Raw genomic sequence first — 24779 nt, forward strand, 5'->3', positions numbered from 1 at the left:
TAGTGTCTAACAAGTATTGTTATATGTGTTTTAATAGTATGAGCAACGTCAATAGCAGTAATAAAAATTAAAAGCATGATCGCTTCGAACATAATCGGTTAATGTCTCTTAACGAGCTGTGTATTAGCGTATAAAACCGATAACAATTAGTAATTACTAAACACATATTGAATATCGATGAGAAACTACGTCAACGCGATGGAATAGGCATATAATATGCATATATATATAAATATATTAAACATCATATAATAAGTTAATATTTTTGTTATGCCACTTTAACAAAAAATTTCATATTATTTATTTGTTAACACCGTCGGAAGGGACACCAATTTAAATAACATAATATACCATATTATACGAGTTATATTTATACTTTGCGTTATATATTAATATTATAATATAAAAGATTATAAATTAAAATAATAATATGCAATGGAAAATTATTGTCGTTCAAACTATGCCACGAATTATTACACAATATTATACGTACTAAATACATTCATGAACAACAACAGCTGCACGTAATTTATAATCAAAAAATTAGTTATCGGTTCAACAGCATTGAGTACATAATACTATTACATTAATACGGTAAATTTTGGCTATGCAATTTAACGCGTAAATTCCTAACTTGTATATATTGTACATAATATATTTTGCATTTTACATATTACATACATAAAAATAGTTTTTAACGAGAGAATTGGTGGGTCACGCCAAACATGATTATTTTATCATCGAATATTTAAGCGAAAAACAGTAAGCAAATAATTAATATAGTATTTACAGTGAGTTATTTATTCAAATTTTAATATATACACCAACCAGTCGTAGGTATTCAAGTGCAATTGCCACCAACAACTTAATGACAACTAATAAGTGAAACATTTCAATGTTTTCTGCGATTTCATGACAAAAAAAGATTAAAGGGTACGCTAAACTGCTGAAGTGTTGAATAAAAAACATAATTAATCGTTGCATTTGTATAATATAATAATATGATAAATATTTCATATTATATAAAATATAAAGCTGAGGAAAACCGAATAATATATAGGACAAGTGGGTTTTAATTGGCGTAAACAATACGCAATGTAACATAATACCCTTAAAGAGTAGAGTCAAAAGACTGAATAATAATAAAAGGATTTTCGTAGAGTTCTTAAGTAACTTAGGTCATTTTAAGATTGTATTTACACAATAGAAAATATAATTTAAGTATATAACCAAAAAAAAATTTTGATTTTATTTTTAATGTGATTTTTAAAAATATTATTTTACTAAATAGTAAATATTATAATTCAGTAATAATGCACGTTTAAAGAACTTGACAATTTGTGTAACACATTAACTTATAGTGTTTGAAATTATAATTACGAAAATAACTATATGTTACATACGATATTATAGATAAGTATAGTGTTAGCCATGAGGTACTATTCAAATCGTATTCCAATATTTATTTCAGATTTTGAGCTATTGTCAATTTAGTTTGTTGGTATCAATATTATGTTAGTTTAAAAATAAAGTATCTACTATATATTATATTATTATATATAAACAATATAAAATTACTGTGCTGGTAGCAGTAATAAATGCTATAGTAATAAATATAGTACTACGTTATTAAAAAAGTTGGTTCTTAAATTAAATATTCTAAGAATATCGGTACCTATTCAAACAGCGTTTGGTTAAACAATCTGAAATCAAAGGTTAGGTTTTAAATTTAATTGAAAATATTAAAAAAAATGGAAATATTTATGAAGTTTTCTAGACAAAATATCAAATAATTTTAAACTACAGCATAAACAAATGAGGGAGATGTTTTGGGGAAATCGAGGCCTGCAGCTGATTCGATATAGGTACGTATGTATAAGTGAGCAGGTACATTATAGTAGTGGAAAAGTTTAAAGTGTGAACGGGTGTTACATATTGTTATGATAATAGTTTCCTGATTGATATGTCTTAAGAAGTTATTAATTTAAGTTAAAAAATCTTCAAAACAAAATGCCAAACGAAAATAATAAAATCCACATCGTTTACGTTGTACACAGACCGCCAGCGATGATAATAAATTATTGTAATTTATTTCGAGTGATGTATTGTTGTGATTTAAATATACCACATTACCACGTAGGTAGCTGTCGTAACTCTTAACTCACACCACTATACAAGGGCGTTATTTAAATATCTGATAGGGTAGGGCATAATAATAACCGGCCCTATAAGTATAAGCATTTTAAGTACATATAAAAAAAAAGTCATTCTATAGATCCAACTACCATTATATATTTATACATATATTATAATTATATTCACTCAAAGAGCTATAGCTGTGATTCTTCCTATGTTGAACCAGCTCATCTTTGGCGATATACTGTGCGCTTCCCTCTATAGGGACCAATATTTCTATACGGTATTGAGTAACCTGTATATAATTATCTTAAATCGTGATACTAAAAATTAATATATAGTATATATTCTTTATCTCGACTTACTTTGTACAATCGTACTCGTCTTATCTGATAAGTCATTTTCGATTCGTAATTATTTGTATGTTATATCACTGCCCTTAATGGCTCTAAGGCCGGTTAATGTTGAATTGGCAGCCGGCTCATTTGGACCCGGAAGCCAGCCCAATGCTACTTTTAAATCTAGCGTTAGGCAAATGCACACTCTTGCCCCCCCCCCCCTAATTGACACCCCTGTGAGTATAGATATTACTATATTAGGTATATACTAATACAATGTAACATTACACTTACACTACACACAGTTGTATAGTACATTGTACATAGACATAATGTTTTGAAACAAATAGTAATGGTACCAAGAATGCAATTTTATTTGACAATTATTAACTACATGTAATAATAAATTATTATCACTTTAAATTTTAAAATCGCAATGTGTGTGTTTTTTCTGTAAGTGAAATACTAAATAAATAGTAAATAATATTTCGTTTTTTGATTTAAGACTTTCCTCAAGACGGATATTATGTTCTATTATATTCGAGGATTGCAACAATACAAATAATAGTTACAATTATTGTCAAGTGTTAGTATATAATATAGTCTACAGTGTTTATATATTGTTATAATAGTATCACTACATAATAATCAGTATGTATGAAATGCCGAAGTTCGAATACACTAAACTAATATATTATTATAACGTCATAATATTTACTTTAAACAATGATTCCATTCCATTTATTCGCGAATATTACACGTTGCACCTTCTGCACGCATTATATATATAATATTATAATAAAGTACTCACCTATTAAATGTGCCTACTGCGTTAAATAAGTATACCTTAACAATAAACATATAGACATAATATGTTATAATGCACACACCTGTCTAAATAATACGTATGTGTGTATTATCCTTATCAGTTTATCTCGGTATATACATGGGCGACTTGTTACGGTATTTGACAATAATATTATGAGCCTAGCTCACCATAGTCCGGAGGTACCTAATATATAGGAAATCATTATTTACAATGAATTACGTTTATTGTATATTCATGTTGAAGATAAAACGATAAAATATATAAACAACGAATAACGACGGTTTTTGTTAGGTACGTTACTTTGGTAACCATTATTGTTTTCAATTATACATATATTACTGATATAACAAGTAGGTAGCTATACACAAGTCTACACATATACTAATATGGCGTGACAATACGTCAATACTAGTAAAACAAATATTAGGTACTATTCGTATAATCGTATCTATAAGACTTTGATATGTTACCCGAAATCGTATATAAATATAACCAAAACGGTTAGCAAATATGCCAAAAACTATTTAATTACATTCCATGCACGCTTCATACGTGTGAATTATGTTTACCTTCCTACGTAACTGCTAATACTATATACATAATAATATAGTATGTTTTATGCTTTCAATTATCACTGATAATTAATCAAAAACTTGATGATAGATTTTTTTTACCAAACTGTTATTTGAACGCATTATAATATTTGTTCAACAGAGCACACCCCACGCCAACGGAACTAAGAAAGAAGTATATAAGAATGGAATATATAATTATTAATCTTAGACATCTTATCTCCCCAAGATTACCAAGCGAATTAAGGATATAGGTACCTGTAAAATTACCGTAATTACATACTTTACAGTTAATTACGTTTTAAATTAATTTTCAAACGCTAGTTAACATCCTTGGTATTACGATGATGACGGAAGTATAAGTTACGAATAAGTATGAAATTTAAACAATTTATACTTAAATTGCATAATCTTCTTCGTAAATTAAAATTGAAAAAAAATCCAATATTGTTTTAATGAAATTTGGTGTACTAAATGGAGACTATTACGCAATGCTTGTGTGTATTATATATTTTATACATAAGACTTATATAAAATCTGGCAGCTGCAAACTAATAAGTAATAACGATCAATCCGTATACGATATAGACACGGCCGATGTGATACAATTGTAAGGAGCCAAATTTGTGTCGGTAATTATAATGTTGGGCAAGTTATTATTACATAAGCATACATCCCTGCAGGAGATCAAGCACATCCTTGATTTTGAAACGTTTGGCGTTGTTCAACTTTAACACGAAGAAGTTCTACTCGTTGGCATGTTGACTTATTTTTACGAAAACTTCGTAGTGTTTTCCTTTTAGTATATCTACGGCATTATAAATTTGAAACATTTTTAATGTAAACTTCAATGTATTATGCGAGCAACGTACATCACCATGTGGTATAAACCTATACCACTGCAGGTTATATTAAAGTTGTAACAAGTTTATTCAAGACAAAAGCCTTCATAGTAGTTTTTGTAGAAATATTAATTTTATTACGTTTAAAATTATATAACAATCTGTATAAAACTATAAAACTATAAAATATAAATAGGCAATGTTAGCTCCAGTATTAAATTAATAGACTTAAAATTATCATAACAGATTTAGTAATTATCAAATACATACCTACTGTAGTGATCGTAAAAATAATTTTAAATGTGTTATTTGAAATATAAACTTTGTGATCTATAAAGACTTACTATATGTATATTCACTGATTTAAGATTAAACGAGTATGAGTTAATGTAGAAAGGATTACATTTATACGATATTAATAGAAAGACCAAGGAAGTTGCTCTGCTTAGGCTTTATTGTAAAGATTTTTTCCAACTGCACAAATAAAATATATATTACAGTAATAAGTGAGGGACTCCACACTTAATACACTATTTAAATTATATAAAAAACTTTACGTGAAAAATTGTCAAACTAATTTTATTATGAATTATTGAGTAAATACAATTGGTTATTAAACATAATAATAATAATATTTTTAAACATTTATGGATGAAAATTATTTTTTTAAATTGTTTGTTTTTGGAATGCTTTTTCGCTTTATTATTTTCAATATCTTGTAAATCCCTTTTTAGACCTTGAGTTTGAGATGCTTCTGCGAACACTACTTTGAACCAACTTTGTTCGCGTGCTTTAGGAGTATCTTTTACTCGGCGACATGTTTCATTAGTCCACGATAAAACCGCATCTCTTGGGTCCCATAAGGATAAATGTGGCATGTTGAAATGAACAAATAAATATTCATTCTCCGTCTCAACGAGCAAATTTTGCCTATATCAGCAGATTTTAAAATGTTACTTGTGCTGATGAGACGCTCTACATCTGCACTATGTGGTTTAGCAGCGAGAACTCGAGAAAAAATAGTTAGTAAGGTGTTAAATGATCCAGATTTAGAAAGATGTTCAACAAAAGAGGCCATAGACATTTTACGTAGGTTGTCAATGTTGCTAACTTCTTGAATTTCTTCATATTCGAATACAAAATTTGATAAGTCTAAATCCGTTCCAATCAACTTGTGTACTTTTTTTAATTGGTCTTGTGTCAATGTGCCTAAACTAATAAATGGCTTAAGAGCCTCTGCTGTATGTACAAAGCTGGTTTCAAGTGTCCCTCGTCATTGAGTAGGCATTATATTCGCACTATAATGGATGTGATCAATTTGAATTCAACGATAAATCATTGTAAACAAAATACGATTCTGAGCGAAGATGTCTGTCAGCCTATACTTCTACAATGATATTTTATTATATATCTATAATCTATATATTGTTATTAATTTATTTATTTTTCTACTATAGGAACGGTTGCTGGTTGAACAAATATTTTACAAATTTAATCTGATAGAAAATACGATATATTTGGTTCTTTAGGGGCCAGGGGGTCAATATACTGAAAAACTCACACTACTTTTTAAAATAACTTGTTTTTGAGTTTTGACAAAATAGATTTTATATTTATTTTTTGTTATTTAAAAAAGTTTAGCGTGAAGCAACATACATTTTTTAAGTGTGATTAAAGCTTAAATTTTTACGACATTGGTATGAAAATGGTCGATTATAATATTATCATACAATACGTTCACACGTAAAATAACGATTTCTATTCTTAGGTTTTTTTAGAACGCATAGTTTTCAAATAATACTAATCGTAGAAACTTGTAATATATCCATTTGAACTTCAATTGTAATTTTCTAAACAAAATTAATTTTAAAAGTATTTAGACTAAATTAAAGCTATTTATAGTTGTTTTAAATTTTCAATTAAATAGTTAGAGTTTTTTTTTTTTTAAATATTGAAAAAATGTCTATGTTGGTCAAAATCTTGAAAATTTAAAACAAGATTCCTCATAAATCCATAATAGTGGTGTTACTATAATTAAAAAAATAAGTTGAGCGTAAATCTACATTCATTTTACTTAGTTGTAATTTCTAATTCTAAAATTATCAAAAATAAATAGGTACAATTTTTTTAATATAGATATGTCTTTGGGCAATTGGACTGGTGATATTTTTTTTTCTAACTGATTTTCGCGTGGCTGATGTTCTTAACGCTTTGTTTATTGCCATAGAAACGCAAATCAACAATAAAAACAAAACATAAAAAAATTAAATTAAATTTCTAACAAAATGTATATGGTTGGTAAATGTACTAAATCTTACTATATATTTTTCCACTGCACTATACCCAAAAACATATCTACGATTCCTCAATTTTCCTTGCAGAGGAAAAATATCTAGTAGCATGTTACTATTATAATATATATATGAACGACATTTTTTTTCTTTTATAAACGTTTGAGCTCCATAAAGTTTACATATTGACAACATTTGACAAAATCACGAAAATGTTAAAATTATTTTGTAGTTAAAATCTTAGAAATATAATATTATGATTTCCTTTCTTCAGAATCGTACTTTTCATATTCAATGATTTATCACAGACGAGCAGTCTTGTAAAGAATACTTTTATTTTGTATTCGGAATACATATTCGAATAAATGAGAATTAAGGTATTCAGAATACGTATTCGAATAGTTCTTAAAAAATATATTCAGAATACATATTCAAATACTTTAAAAAGTATTCGAATACTCAATACTATCAGAATACTTTTTTTTACAACTATAGTTTTTGTCAGTTTTTGAATAATTAGTAATTAACATTTATTAATTAATAATTAAACAAACAACGTAATCATAAGTTATGTATACATTTTGACCACATATGATACGGCCGATACGGGCCATACGGGATACAACATTGGTGTTTATAATATTATAAAAATAATCATATCATGGGCCAATATCGAATTTCGTTTAAAGAATAAAAATTAATGTTCATGATTTATTATATGTCTTGTCACAAATTTAAAACTATTTTTCTGCATAGGAAAAAAGTATTTTTTTAATGAATAAAAAATACAAAAAAAGTATTCAAATACTTTTATTCGAATACATTTATTCGAATACTTTACAAGACTGCTGACGAGGTACACTCGAAATCTATGCTATACAGTATTGTTGATTCACTTAGTTTTATTTTGTATATTATGTTTTACTTACACAATATAGGTAGGTATTTATAAAACATTTAATATAATATAATGTAGAACTGAGTTACTTCAATTAAATACAATAGACAACTCGATAGGAATGATGATAGCGTGGAGGAGAGATTGATACTTGGTGTTCTTCTCATGGAAAAGTCTAGTGTGAAAAATATTGAAGCACAAAGTGTTTAAACTGAAGTTTAAGTTCTTGAAGTATGAAAGAAGGAAATTATTATAAAAGGAGTGAGGAGGGATAATACTTACTAGTTACTATAGACCGGACAATATTAGGAGAGAGGATTATACTCTTGTTGAATTTTTCATCAATTAATACCTATCGTTCAACCAAAAGAAAGCAAATACAATAAAGTCAAATGTCAATAGTAAAGTTCATGCTTATAAGCGAACATTTGAGATTTCCCTAAAAAAGTTGCCCATTATTTTTCAATTCGAACAACATTTTATATAATAGCGAGTAAAGTGACAGGAGAATTATAGAAAAATTATTTTTCGATATTATCATAATATTATTTTGTTTAATTATTTTAATTTCACAAATCACTGTTGATAAAGTAATAGTGATATAGGTACTAGATAAGTAATGTTGTAATAACCTATTATATGAATACTATTTTTTATCGTTTGGAACCGACGACGATAGGGGAACCGTTTTCACAGTACTTAAATATGAATAGGTACAAGCTTTTTACAAGTAATGTTAATGCAATACCTATTAAGTGTGTTTATGTTTGTATGAACATTTTGATTTTACTATTTTCGATGTTCATTTTATCACTAATAATTTGATAGTTTACTATCCAATAATTTAATAATTAAATAATGATAACTTATTTACATAAATAACAATTTAATAATAATAAATAATCCATATTGGATATTTTAAATAATAGTAAATATAAATTAATAAAAATAACTTTGATTAGGTAGCAAAATTAAAAAATATCGAGGAATATATAAATATAGGATCCAACTTATGTTGGTTATTTAATAAAATAGATGAAAATGAAGAAAAAAAACTTAATATTTTAATATTGGATCAACTGGTGGAATATATATTTTTGTTTTGATACATTCAAATCCGAATTTATAGAGACCATAATACTCAACGATTCGATTACGCTTCGTTCCACAGTTGAGACTGTTGAGAGTGGTTACAAGAGTATATGCTACTCTCACAAAATATGTCTATTCCAGCCATTTTGAAGAAATGCACGTATATACACATTGTATTTTATTAAGACGGCTTAAAAAGAGGGTTAAGTGGAGAAAAAAAGGTTTTAAACTGACGAGATATCATGAAAAAAACCGTGTAACCCACTCTGCTGTTGCTGTATTGTAGGTGTCGAGTGTACGTCATTGAGTAGGTCACTGTTATAGATATGTTCAATATAAATTCAATGATAAACCGTTGTATACGATTAAAAAAGTACGTAATTAAAAACGATGCTGAAAAAAGAATTGACTGTCAGCCAATATTTCTAAAGATATTTTTTTATTCCATAATTTGCTATTATAGTGATAAATTGTAGGTGATTGTACCAACATTTTAATAATATATTTGTGTAAGTTTGATAATATTATACGTAATGGCCATAGTTTCAAGTTCCTATGAATAATATTTTTTGAATTAGGTACACCAAAATTTCTAAAAATTATTATTTTTTTTATCCAATTTTAATTCCAGTAAGAACGCTTATGACTCATGAGGAATCTTGTATTTCATTTTCAAGCTTTTCGACCGAGCTTTAATATTTTCATCAACGCATTTACAAAATAAAAAAGTAAAAAAACATGTATTTTTAAAAGAGTGAAAAGGATTGAAAACACTTTGAAAACTATACTTTGTGCAGAAAATGCTAATATAATAATTAATATGCTAGTACAAATATTTGATTAAAATGTCAAGTGTCAACATGGTTATTCGTTTTTGATTTTAAACAAATTAACTAAATTGAGTAAAGATTCCCGTTATTTCGTAATTTTTTTTTAACGTTTCTCTGCAATTATGAAGAAATTTACGGGAAATTCGCACGTATAGGTATACGAACTGAAACTAACAATATCATATTATTATTATTATTATTATTGTTGTTGTTATTAAAGTATGGCTGTTTTTATGTAATATTTAAAATGTCACTAAAATATTATAATCAATTCCATCCGTCGCCCAATCGATATTTATTAATAATACACTTATATTAATGCAATATCGTATAACGCGTCGTATATGGTTTAATTTATTACACTGCGGCACGGTTCGCCGATTTTTCACGAGGGACTTGACCGCCGAAAGTAGCGCGCCCGAGTCTGATAAACTTTCGGGACATCGTCGTCTCTCTCTTTGTATGTATACGCGCACACCGCACGCACGTCGTATACACTAACTCAATGCACACACACACACACACACACACACACACACACACACACACACACACACACACACACACACACACACACACATATATGTATACAACACAACCAACGGACCAAATATTATAATATAATATATAAATTCCAAAACTTGAGCGGCGCGCGCGTTGTTTCGACTCCTCCTGCTGTTTATATATATATATATTATATTCCACGCACGAGGCTCTAATTTATTAGGCTTCTGTCACGTTGCTGCGCACACACACACACACGCAAATCGAGTGATTTCGAGTATACACGTCCGTGAAACTTACGCATATGTTTCTTCCATATTATTATTTTCTATATATATGGTGGTAGGTATATGTACACGGAGTGCTAGTGGCACAACCGGAGTTTTGGAGTTGTTGTAACCCTCTCACTCCGTCCTAAAGAAATATTTTATTTGTTGATTCTTTTGCCGGCGAATTTTTATATATACACATATAATATATAGGTATACACGGGTATTATTATTATTACTATTATATGGCTGACAACTCAGTTTTATTATATAGCACTATATATAATATAATATAATGTAATATAATATAATATAACTATAACACTATACACGATATACGTGTATAACATGATAACGAAAACGCGCGTATATATAATAATATATTATTGTACTATTCTATTTTATTCGCCCTGCTGTTTCACTCGAGTTTCCATAAATAATGATAGATAAGTACAAATAATACCTAGCTATTTGGTAATTCTTACTAGTTTTAGGTTTATTAATTATACAGAATTACCTATACTCTACAGATCAGAAACTTGAGTTTTTTTCATTTACTGGTTGCGTATAACAACTTCAAAATATAGATCTAATATTTTATTCGAAAGTAGGTACAAAAATTATCTGAGAAGCTTTACATTTAAATTAAATTTTACATATACAACTTATATGCAACGTTATACATGCGCACACGTGTGTATAAGCTGTTTTATATTTATTGATTATATATCTTGGTCCACCGCAAGAGTTTAGCTATTTATCAAAACTTTAAGGCGCTTATGAGCGAGTTTTTCTCGTACGGCGCTCTGCACTCGCTGAGCCCAAATAATAAGGTTGGTAATAACACTCTATATAAAAAATTAAGACATACAACTTTGTTTGTTTATTATTTCTGAAAAAACGTAGTTTCTTGCATTAGAAATTACTACTCGTGAGGGCTCTATAGGTGTAGATTATATCCGTTTTAATGTTTTAAACGTAGTTTTTCTAACAAATTTTTTTAAAGAAAATATAATAATATATATATCCTATAGGTACAGCCGTACAGGTTATAGGATGGTTATTTAAACAGCAAACACTTTATAGTCTTTGTTATCTCGAAAAAATAACCTTTATGAATATATATTTTTTATATAATTTGAAGTCTTTGGAATAAAATATTAGGCACATAATAAACAATTATATTTTTATACATAGATGTTTACTCCTTTGAATAAAAACATGCTTTTTAATTTCATATTCTGGAGAAAAACATTTTGAGCCGCATTAAAATCGAATTTTGAACTAGTACCTTGGTACCTATCTAATTAATAAGATAATTTACAAAAAAAAAAAATACTATCAACAATGTTCATATTTAGTTTTTAAAGTTAAATAATACGAAATACTACAGGAATTTCATTTGTATATTTTATTCGTGAGATAAATTATGTTAGGTTAGGTTTTGGGCTACCCTACAAAAATCATTGTACTGTACAATAATATTGTATTACAATTGTTTATTTTCTCATTTTCTCATTAGAATTATTTTTTCTTATTTTTAGAAATATGATAGAAAATATTTTTGCATAATTTTAAATTTTTTAAAGTTATAAAAATTAGTATATATATTCATAAATAGTAAGAAGGTAGTGTTGAAAATATAATGTTACGACCTCCATTAGAGTTTTATTTTTATATGAAAATATTATATATACTTATTATTTTCTTTATTTTACGCACTATTTTATAAAAGCCAAAACTACAGGCCGACATCATGGTTGATTAATAAATACATTACAGGAGAATAAAAAAAAAATACTGAATGTTTTAACGGAAACTAGAGTATGGCTGAGTTCTAAAAGGCCTAGAAGCCAGAAGGGCATTTTCTCAATTAGTCTCACGAAACAAAGTGTGTTATTTAGAGATTCAGTTTAATCGAATTTTGTATACTTCGTTGCTTTTGATTCCATTTTACAATTAAGTGCGTATAAGAAAGACAAATATTATAGGAAAACAATAATTTTAAAATTGTATAAGTAGTAATTATAGAAGTTGGTATTTCATATCTTTTACAAAATGCTATTTTATAAATGTTACAATTTTCATTAAATTTCGTTATTTATACATATTTATATGCAAAAATAATTTATAATTATACCCCTTCGGGATAATAGACCCTGAGCTTTTGCAAACGAATGCATACATTTAGCCAATATCATAGACAATATTATAATCATTTAGACAATTATATATTATATATTTTAGATTCTGAGCGGATCGAAAGAATGTATTGATTTTACAATGATGAATGTTTTTTTCTGTCTGTCATCAACATTTTGGGTGATAAATATATATTACGATTTTTGAGATCCAGCATCTTTTCTGATAGAAAAGTGAATCTAGTTAGTACTTTTGCGAGATCAAAATTAAAAAACTTAAATAATTTAAGAAAGTGCAAAAAAAAATTTACAAAAATTGGAAAAAAAGTAGTAATTTTTACGCAAAACCAATTTTTGAAAAAAACAATTTTATTTTTTTGATGTACCTAACTCAAAAATTAATATTCGTAGATTTTTAAAGTTTTCACCAAATATTTTTATTAGTGTTTTTAATGAATGGTGACATTTTTGAAATAATTTGACTCTTTTTGACTCTAGTATAAGAAATTTTAAAAAATGTATTTATTTTTCAGTTAGAAATTCATAAAAGTTTTTCTTTTTATAGCAAAAATTAAAATTTTAATAGGGGAATTCACATAAGTTTTTCTACCTATAACAAAAAGAAAAAAGTTCGCAGAAAAGTTATGCTAGTTATAGCCATGATATATTGTCTCTGCACATTTTTTTAAACTATTAAATTTGATTATTTATATAATTGTAGACAGGTAACGTCTCCGGTCAGAATCGTTTTTTCGTACACAATTATTTATCATTGAATTCAAATATAACACAGCCATTATAACGACTTTTAAATTGACTAAAACCGGCAATTGTTGATTTCAGAATATTTATATTTTTAATAATTTGTAATCAACGCACAAAAAGTTCAATAATAATAAAAAAAATCTAGTCGGAAACAGTTTTTATAATGACGTGAAATTTAACCTTCATTAAAATACATAAAATCATAATGTTTGATAGCAATAACTCGCAATAATAGATACCTTCTATATTATAAGAACCTATCTATCAATTATTAGACAATCTATATTATTCAAAGTAAAATATTGACGTTTTTATTTTTTTTAAATTAATTTATACGACGGGTCTGACACGTCAAGTATTGGCAGTATAAGTGCTGGGGTTTCACAGGGCGGCATTTTATCCCCCATTCTCTACAATATATTCGCCGCATTTCAACCAATCACACCAAATACATCAGTAGCAGATTATGCCGATGACAAGGTAATTATATCTATGAATGACAATCCATTCTTAGCCTCCGCAAACCTTCAAAATCACCTAGACCTTATGGAGAATTGGTATACCAAATGGAGATTTAAATTAAACCATAGCAAGTCTATACACACCACATTCACGCTTAGACAAGCTCTTACCCCAGAGGTAACTCTGTACGTTGCTCCAATCCCATCCTCTCCTTCAGTTAAATACCTTGGTCTTACATTAGATAAAAGACTAACTTGGGCCCATTATATTATAGCAAAAAGACTTCCACTGAACAACCGCTTTCGTATCCTCAAACCTCTAGTCTCTAATAAACACACCTCCCTTCATGTCAAGCTCCTCATCTACAAAACACTACTGAAACCAATCTGGACGTATGGGATACAGCTATGGGGAAGTGCAAAAAAGACCAATTTAAATAAAATTCAATGTTTTCAAAACATTGCGCTAAGAAAATTAACAAATGCTCCCTTGTACCTACATATCTAACCATACTCTCCATACAGACCTAAAATTAAAAACTATCCACGAGGAAGCCAAACACTTTTACAAAAGATTTCACAACCGTCTTTCCTCCCACTCAAATCCTTTAATTAAAAACCTTTCCTCCCTCTCAATCCCCGGCAGTCCTCCTAGACGATTAAAACGTAAATGGTGTAGAGACCTGCTACAAATTTTAATATAGGAATAAAAAAAAAATATTAACTAATTAAATATATATATAATTCATTTACTTTTTCATATATAACTAGTAACATTAAAGTGTCATCATTGGGTGGCTTCTTTACTCACTTTTTGTATTTTGTATACTCATGTTATCTGTACCCTTATCATATATGCTTATTATGTCATCTGATATAGATTGTATATTTCGACTTAAAATATAAAAGAATAAAAAATAAATTTATAATTGTATATACTTGGTACGAATTTAGTTTTATTTGTAATTGTATAATTATATATGGCTAGCATACAATATTCATCTGAAAAATCGAACAGGTCAAAGATATAGCAGGTAACAAGGATAATAGATCCAGGATATAGCCTATTTCTTAACCACGGATATATAAATATGATAAAGGTACATAATTTATGCATACATATTGTGTAAAATATACAATGAGGCCACGTGAAATGTCAGAAGTGCGAATTCTTTGTTTATTATCGGCGGCTGGACTGTGAAAGAGCTGCAGTAGGTATAGTACGCTAATTTTCCGCCGTCGTGTCTGCGCGACAGCTGGCGGAGGCGCTATAGAAGACTCACGTTCCAAAGACGCGTATACGCTTTTGGCACGTACATACGAGTGCTCATTAATTTACAATACTATATATATTATATAATATTTCGTCGATGAGGCCGCTGTGTAAAACAATTTTCGCGATGTCGACTCCGACTACGACCGCGGTGGTGGCGGTGGCCTGCGATTCGATGAACTTTAATTAATAGAACAAAGCGCCGTCGCCGCCGCCGCAAACGACACTCGTCGTCTCGTTCGAAATTCAATTATACGTGTGCAATATATATAATTTATATTACTATTTGCGTGCATTAGGAGGTATCTGTGGGCAAGGCAACTCGATTGACGAAAAGAGCCGACCACGAGCTGGATACTATATACATTATAATATGTATAAATGTATAATATATAAATACACATAAACAATAGGTCAATTTAGTCAATAGCTTAACACCACTCAAGCCCACGGGCAACGTATAAAGATTTGTCCCTGTCACATCTTCTCAAAGAGTATACACATGAATAATTACGCTTACATATGATATATATTATATAATGGTTATCCTTCGAAGCCGCGGTTGGTGGAGTATAGACGTATAGTACCTCTATACGATTACCTACTGTTGTAATACGGTTCAATAATTTTTAAGGTCAGTAAATCCTAACCGTTTCGATATTTTATATTTTACAATTACATACTCGTATATAGAGGGCGCACAGGGGCGTACAGCTAGTCAGGGTCGAAATTGAAAAGCTCCCTTAGGGAGGTAAAATTATTAATACGCCACTTGTTCACCTATACACATTATCTTCACTATTTTCTAGGTTATCAAAAATTGTATTTGAGAGTGTATAATGTATTATGTTAGGTTTTTATGTTTTTTTTTAACTATACTTGTATTCACTAAATCGTAAAAATACTTTTGATGTTTTTTGCTACTCTATTTGGGACACACAGTCTGTTATAGAATAACGAAAAGGGTGCAAATTAATTATTACAGTCACATACACCCCAAAAAAACAAGTCTATATATATTATACTAAATAGGACATTCTATATATTATTATAGGTATATAATATCTACGTCTTACAATTGAGGTGTTCGATATAGATTGAGTACTCATATTTATTCTAAATTTTATAACTGCACACTTAAATTTACTTAGTAACTTAACTTTTAAAATATTTACATGAATATTGGCTCTCTCAGATTTTCAAGAAATACGAAAATAAATATTTAACATCAAATAATAATATTTATCGGGACAGACACGGCAAGAAACTTTGCAGTATTCATATATATATATTTACATATTTATTTACGTGTAATGTGGGGAGAGAGAGACAGAGACAGAGAAAGAAAGAAAGAGATAGAGAGTAGGGTACCTATATGTAAGAAAGTTGATGGGGTGTGTAATGTGAGTCAAACATACATTGTGACGACTGCCGATACACGTGGTGTCGAAGTATCGGTGCACGACGTAATCGACGACATGCGAGAAAACGAATTAGAAAACACGCGTAATTAGTGGCGAAGATTGAAATCGGAGAATACTGCGCTGAAAATGGTCGTCATCGGTTCCGGTTAGGTTGGAAAAGTGTTTTCGCGCCGGTAGAGCATATTATGTACAGAGAGGTAGAGGGGAGGAGAGTATATTACGTATATAGACAATACAGAGGAAGAAATTCACAAAATAACGACAGAGAACGAGGATGAATGAAAGAGCGTGTAAGGTACTCTTTTCGAGTCCTAAAACACAAAACGGATGTTCGTGTTTCACGCATACTATACGCCCAGACCAGCCCGTCGGGATCTAACCCGCGTAAAAGTTGACAATTTGTCGAATATTGAATCAGCTATGTTTGCACCAACCCTCGTGTACAGCGCATCACAAGATATAACTATATAAATTATAAGCCGCATAGCCGTCGCAGTTTATTATACATTATAATGCAGAGTGAACAATACTAAATTTACCATTAATCATATAATTTTTCAAATTTATAAGATCTACTTATAAGGACAATAATATTTTAAAATAATGATATTTGTTATAGCATTTAACGAGTGTCCTATATGATGATTGAAACTTTTTTTTTCAAGTAAAAATCATATTTTTTTTATATAAATTGTTAGTTAGATGATTTCTTTTTATAATGTTGGTGTGTATATAAATTAAAATTTGAACGAGTAGTTTTAAATTATTTAACTTTAATTAGATACTAACTACTAAAGGTAACATTTGTCAATTCATGATAATAGATTAAATAAAATTGTTTTTAAATATACTAGCATTTAATAATTTGTAAAAATTGTCAAAATACCTACTAGACTAAATATCATATCTATTTTAGATTTGATATAAAACCATTATTGAGGATTATTATCTTTCGCATATAGATTTTAATTACTCTGAAAATATATTTTGTTTAAAAATTTTAATTTTAATTTAGGTATCACCTAGACTAACATTTTCAAAAAAACCATCTGCTTAACAATTTACAGTAAAATAAATAGTTCTCGTTTGAAAAAAAAAATTGTTTTATCACGGGGCACTCGTATATATATTTGGAAGGTATTTGGTATGTATACAGTATCGAGAAGAAAACCGAATGTTAATATTCTAGCACGTTCCATGGAAGGCCATGGAGCGGGTTTTAAATTTAATTCAGCGACTTTTTTTTTTAAACCTAACTCGACACCATTTCTTAAATAATTTGGCCAATATTTTTACATCTGCAGATAGTACATTAAAGTCAGTACATTAAAATTAATAAAATGTGTCTTTAAATTAATACTTTATTCTATTAAATGTATCACATTGTTTTCATAAATCATTGGAAATTTGGTCTTTGATTTAAGACACTATGGATTTGAAAAGATTATTAATTTTTCTTACTTTAAATATTTTACATTATTATTTTAAGTAAGATTATCTTTAAATTTAATAAATTTATACTGATTTTTATGAAAATAAATAACGATGATTTAATGAAAAAACTTTCTTCAAATGTATTATATAACTTCATAGGCTCGAAATCATACCCGTTTTTCTTTAATTTAATAGGTGTTTTTAATTAAATGTAGTATATTTTTTTCTGAGTGTGGCCGTTTCGTACGTGAAAAGAGCTTTCCGACTATTACAGGTATATATAACAACGAAGAAGTATGCGGTTTCGCGAAAATAAACCAACGAAAGACTTCTGTTGCAAATGTACAATCTTTTTTTTCGAGTGCGTATAGCGTATTAAAAAAAATAACGTTGTATCGGTGGTAGCGGATTGTCATTCGCTTCTGTGGGGGGATGGATATTGGATAATGATATATAATATTCATATTATCGTCGAAATTCGCTGGAACACGTAGATATAAGTGATAGACGTAGTCACTATATTATATAGCCACGTAGACACTGCGATAATGAAATATACGAAGGGCGACAATCTTGTCGGGCACCGATGCGAGCGAGACTCGGGAATTCAACATAAAAGAAACCAGACCGTTTTTCCCATGTAAATCGGATTAGGTATATCGAATTGAAATATATCGATATTCAGTGTAACGAAATGAAAATAATATTTGTCACTATATCGCTCGCTAACAATTACATTACATTACATTACATTACAATTGCATTTTTATCCCAATACAAATAGTTTTCTTACATATTTTATACTTATACTATAGTTATTATCACGGTTATCTGAGCTAACCGCAGTTAATGGTTACTGCAGGTTACTATCATAAGCATAAATAATCCATTTTTTTTTGAGAGAAAACATAGACTAAATAATAAATACATAATATGTGGGGGGATAACTAAATACACTATCTATTAGCTACTATATCAAGGCCCAAAACTAGCTCACACCCTGCCCGCTAATGACAAGGAGAGTAAATGCCCACCCTGCCACCCTCCAAAATGACGCCACTGTGCTAATTTGTATAAGTACTTCTTGTCAATCCTACCGATGGACCTGATAACGCGATAAGACTTCTGAAACTTGATGATTCGTTAATATGTTTATTTGAGATCAATCGGACCACATTTTAAGATAATTAATTTAATTTTCGAACAATCAACATTTAAAATGTTGTAATTTTTAAATATTCAAACAAAATGTATAGGAGTTTAAGAAAATGGTTTAAAACATTGGCATGATCGATCTCAAATAGATATATTAACAAATTCAAATCAGTTTGAATTTCAGAAGTCTCATCGCGTTATCAGGTCCATCGGTATGATTGACAAAATATTGGTATAATTTGGTTGAAATAATTATCCATTTGCAATCTTTTTAAATATGTTTAGATAGTGGTGGTCCCTGAATATATAACACATAATATGATATAGGTACTTTAATAGAGTGGCACCGATTGAGGTATGCACATTGCAGGTGACCTTTAAAAGTGAAACTCCTTTACTGAGAATATAAGAAAAAAAAAAGAAAAATTATCACCCATCACGGTCGGTTGTCACGACACTATGATTTGTATGGTAATAAATAATATAATCTTTGTCTTATATTTGTATGATAAATGATAATAATAATAAATTAATTTCAATTAAAAGTTTTATTTTTTTATTTTATTTTAATACAAACCTAATATTTGACTGTGATGCCGATCGTTACGAGCTATAATATATTTTTTGTGTACCCTCTGTTAAGAAGTTTTGCTTCAACCACGCGTACTCAACAAGCACTTTTTAATATTAATTGCAACAAAAATAAATATATTTCAGCGTTTGTGTCTTACTGCGTAAAAATACAATTTAATAACAAGTATTATATATAAAAGAAATAGTTACCAAATACAATTAAAATTCTAATAAATAAATTAAAAATTAACTATGGTACCTAATTATTTATTGGTTGTAGTTTTTCAATATAATTTTCCAACATATCATAGCTGTTTTTTTTAAATTAATAAATTTATGGTAGCAGATAGTCCATGAGGAGAACATTTTATGGAGTCCCCAAATAAATAATGAGGACGTACCTTTTTTATTAGTAAGACAATATATTTTAATGGTAAGTCTCTAGAGATTTCTATAGTCGATTGAAATAAATTATGTATCATTAAATTAATATAATATAATTAATGTAGTATACTTATAATGTATTTACTGTATGTTGTATTTATATATTGTAGGTATGTAGTATATAGTATTACACTATTACCTATATGTATTGTGTTTTACCTATCTATTTATAAGTTATTTATTTTATTTTATTCTTATATAGCATAAGTAGGTACTTAGGTACGGTTAAATAATTACAAAACCGTGGCATATATCGCAGATATATACACCCTGATGACGAGTTTTTCCGAAACGAAGTGGCGTTAAAAACGATAATATACGGCGAAAATCGATTTTTCTTCTCTCTGCGCGCAGTTGCTCGCGTGAAATTTAATTTCGAGTAATTGGCTCGTATCCGTTCACGCGTTTACAATACGCTTGGTGGCGGTGGTGGCGAATATGGTATACAGCAACCGAGACCGTAATCGCGGCAATCGTTCTAAAACCTCATTTCATTATTTCACTCCGTATATATAATGACAGCGGTCCATCTCGCCGGCACGGTGCTGCAGCCGGTGTGTTGTATACGCCCCCGCGATACACACTTCATTACGCACGCAGCATCCCTCGTCCCCCGGACTCACAAGTTCGTACCACTATATATATAGACAGTAGACGCAACCCCGGGCCTCTCGATGCCTGTGGTGTAAAAGGTCATCGTTGCCATTGAATTTTCCGCGGAAAATTTAATCGCGTGCGGACAACGTGCGCAGCCTTGCCCGATTTCAATTGGTAAAATATACCTATTGAAAAAATGAAGAAATTAAACTTTGTTTTTTTTTATTGATATTTTAACCAAAAGTTATTGTATAAGCGTATGCGCTGCGGTCGTTCACGAAGGTAGATATTGAAATGTGCAAAATAGGCGGATTATAGCATTACAATTGAACCATATACCTATGTATTATATATTACAACATTTCAAACTATAGAATTATACACATTTCTTATTGCAAATTATAGGCATCGTTTAATTTATTAAATGCAAAATAATTAAAATTTGTATTACCTATAATATACGGAAACGTAAAGGGCCAACTGATTGTCACGAGGAAAAAAATTACATCTCCTTCTCACAACATTACTTCTCAATTGATTGACAACATTTTCTTGTTAGCACTTAGCACTAAATGATTTCTCGTTCGTAAATACCAGATAATTACCGATAAGCTTTGTGGACTTTTATACAATATATTTGTCTTCACTCTAAATTTGATTCTACACAAAATGTGCCCGATAAAAACAGAAGGGTCTAATAAATAATAACGTTTTGTCTTGATACCTAGCTAGAAATTATCTAGTGGCAACAAGAAAATTACATCGTTATATCTATTTTGTCGTACAAACAAAACAATTTTTGTCATTCACAACAATTAGTAGTTATGTTGTGTGAACGATATGACATTTTTTCCTCATGATTTATGCCCTTTTACGCCTTCATAATACCTAATAAGAATGAAGTATATTTTTATTTTTGATATAAGTTGGATTATAACTTATAAGTATATTATATTATTATACATTTTAATAAATACTATTATTTTATGTTTCTAAAGTCGAATCTAGTGAATATTATATGAATTAATAGAAATGCAAATATATAACACTATTATTCAAATGTCAACAAAAACAATTTAATTAAAAAAAAATTAAAACCATTAACATATTAAAAAAACATTTTGATGGGATGCAATCCCTCCACTTCGTGTAGTAATAATTTCATATTTCATCCCATTACTTATTTTGTTACACAAATTATCCAACCCTCTTGGATCTTGAAAAATAAATTATTTTCATCGTTTGTAGATATTATAATTTATAATACATATTATATGTATACGATATGTTAACTCATTTTTTTTATAACTTCTTTATTTTTACAAAAAATATTTTCTTATCTAAATTTTGACACCATAATTCAGTAGACTGAAACAACATTAAGTCACCAAAGATATAATTCACGTCATCTATAAAAATATAACTTTACGTCATCTACAAAAATATAATATCCCGCAATCTATAAAAATATAATATATAGGTTCAAGTTGATAATCACTATAATCACTAATAACTGAGATTGATAACAATACAGAACAAGACTGATAACAGCTGTACTGAAGCCACGATTAAAGATATAAGTAAGTATATCTTTAATCGTGTCTGAAGCTTATGAAAACACATAGTTAATGTAGGTAGGAATTAACTGGATTGGTGCTACACTGGCTACTCTCCACGACTTCACCTCACCACTAATTTTGATTCACTTCGAACATGGGTTGCTGGTGCTTTGGTCATAATTTAACGTAACTTCATGTAGGCACAATCCTAAAGAAATACATCCCCACACATAAAATTTGAAGATGTAACTAAATGTTATATAAATTTGAACGTCGATTTATCGTCAAGGATTTAGAAGTACTTAGTATTTTAACACCAGAATTATGTTAATATATAAAACCACAACCACTAATTGGTAATTTGTACAACCCAAGTGAGTTTAACTTGGCGGGGATTCTCTTAGTTACATTTTATGTGGTAGTACCTACCTATTCTCAATTCGTTCTCCTAGTGGACATTTTTACTATGGATTAATTTGAAAATGGTGATTTTTATCTAGATTCAGTGTATAGTAGATACGACTGTTATTAGTATATCATACATAATATTTACCCATACATTGTAAATTTAAGACCACGTCTCGCGTTACCCATTTATTATTATTATTATCTTTAGTGACGGAAAAAACTCCATTTACAAAACAACATATATAAAATTGTGTAGTGACACAGATACAATAGAATTATGTAGGAATAATATACACAATAATACAATATATACTCAATTCGTGGTTTTTTTAATCTAATCGTCAAACCGTGGAAAGACAAGTGTTAGATAAGTGTTCCGAATTATAAAATAAATACATTCCAAAAAGTCAATAAATAAGGATCAACTACTTCATTGTTTTATTTGGCACCGCTCCAACAATAACATAGTAGAGAGAAGTATTATATTTGTTATCACTTATCATATACACGGGCCTATTTTTTTTTTTTGTACTCTTGTTAGTGGTTTTAATACTAATCTATTAAATTTAGAAACGTTTATTAAAACGGTTGACAAAAATAAGAACATCATTTGAATATGAATATAAACTAATGATTCACTTCACAACGCAGATGTAGCCAAGATTCGATGTAAAACGTGCAATTTACTTAATTTGTGCGTTTTATTTAGACCTGTTCGTCTGTATGGAAAATTCAAGTAAATTCAAATATTATATAATAATATGACAAAATCGAAAAATAACGATTGGCTGCGGTCTACGGGGTATATTGGGATTTTGTAATAAATACGTGCGTTTTGAAATGTTTTCATTGCGTATTTTTTTTACAACTCAATAATAATTATACTACGATATTTCAACAAATACATAATAATATGTGCGGTTAGCGTTGTTGAATGCAACGTCGTGTTTACAATAAAATATAATGGAAGTTTCCATTGTGTACTGAGCGTCAACGTTGTATATTATAAAATAAATATACATAATATAAAAGACGAGGTGAAAAAAGATATACTGACAGTCACAAAAAAAATCTCTGATGAATGAAAACCCGCGAGTACCCTGTGTACGGCATATAACCGCGATTGGGAAAGTACGTTGATGATGGGATTTTGTTTTTATCTAATAAATAAAGCGGTGGTACATATTATATAGCACCCGGCGTATATGTCGAGAAAATGGCACGGACAGATTTGAAAAAAAAACCGGTAAACTAACGAAATCACAATTGAAGGCAACAACGAGAAATAATGTTCACCGCAGGCGTCTATTCTGCGAGGAAAATCCTATATAATAAATCGATAGGTCAAGAAGGGGGTTAGCTCGGGTAGTACTTAAACGACGTCCTGATCCATCACTGCAGTAGAACGTCGCTTGACATTGCCCGTTGCCTTATTACTATACGCGAAAGACTTTATATGGAACCACTCCTAATAAAAAACAAAACACGACTATATACGACGGATGCTCGCAGGGAGCGAAATTTAAAGATTTAATTCGCCGCCATTGCCGCACTTGTATCGATTGCGGAACATTTTTCGGAATGAAAACTTTAATTCGGAATTTAATTCATATCTTATGCTATAGATTAGGTATTCGTTAGAATAGTAAAAACGTATCAAAAATATAATTATAGTGTAATATTGCACTAGATTTTCAGCCGATTTCAGGTATAAGAATTATTGTACATATTTTGTAAATATATACTTAACATATACTTAACAACTTTTATAATTTTTAAAATAATGGTAAAAAAAAAATCCAAAGCGATTCCAAAGACGACCGTATTTAATATTTATATATATATAATATATAACGACATGTCTTGATTAGGTAGAAACTCACGTGTGTTCAAGTATAAGTGTATAACAGTTTTGAGAAGAGAAATTCGGACACCTAATTTCGG

The 24779-nt window shown here is 29.1% G+C and overlaps 2 protein-coding genes across 2 annotated transcripts in view; both read right to left on the reverse strand.

Annotated features, from left to right (window-relative positions):
* LOC115033536 overlaps positions 1 to 5595 on the reverse strand; it is an 11216-nt gene extending 5621 nt beyond the window's left edge. Inside the window, exon 1 of the mRNA XM_029486275.1 lies at positions 5454 to 5595. Coding sequence (XP_029342135.1) covers positions 5454 to 5595 — 142 coding nt within the window. The remainder of the gene's footprint in view (positions 1 to 5453) is intronic.
* Positions 1 to 24779, reverse strand: part of LOC107884068 — a 126045-nt gene that overhangs the window by 60345 nt on the left and 40921 nt on the right. The window lies entirely within an intron of this gene.

Source organism: Acyrthosiphon pisum, chromosome A1 (genome assembly GCF_005508785.2).
Source record: "Acyrthosiphon pisum isolate AL4f chromosome A1, pea_aphid_22Mar2018_4r6ur, whole genome shotgun sequence".
Classification (NCBI taxonomy): domain Eukaryota; kingdom Metazoa; phylum Arthropoda; class Insecta; order Hemiptera; family Aphididae; genus Acyrthosiphon; species Acyrthosiphon pisum.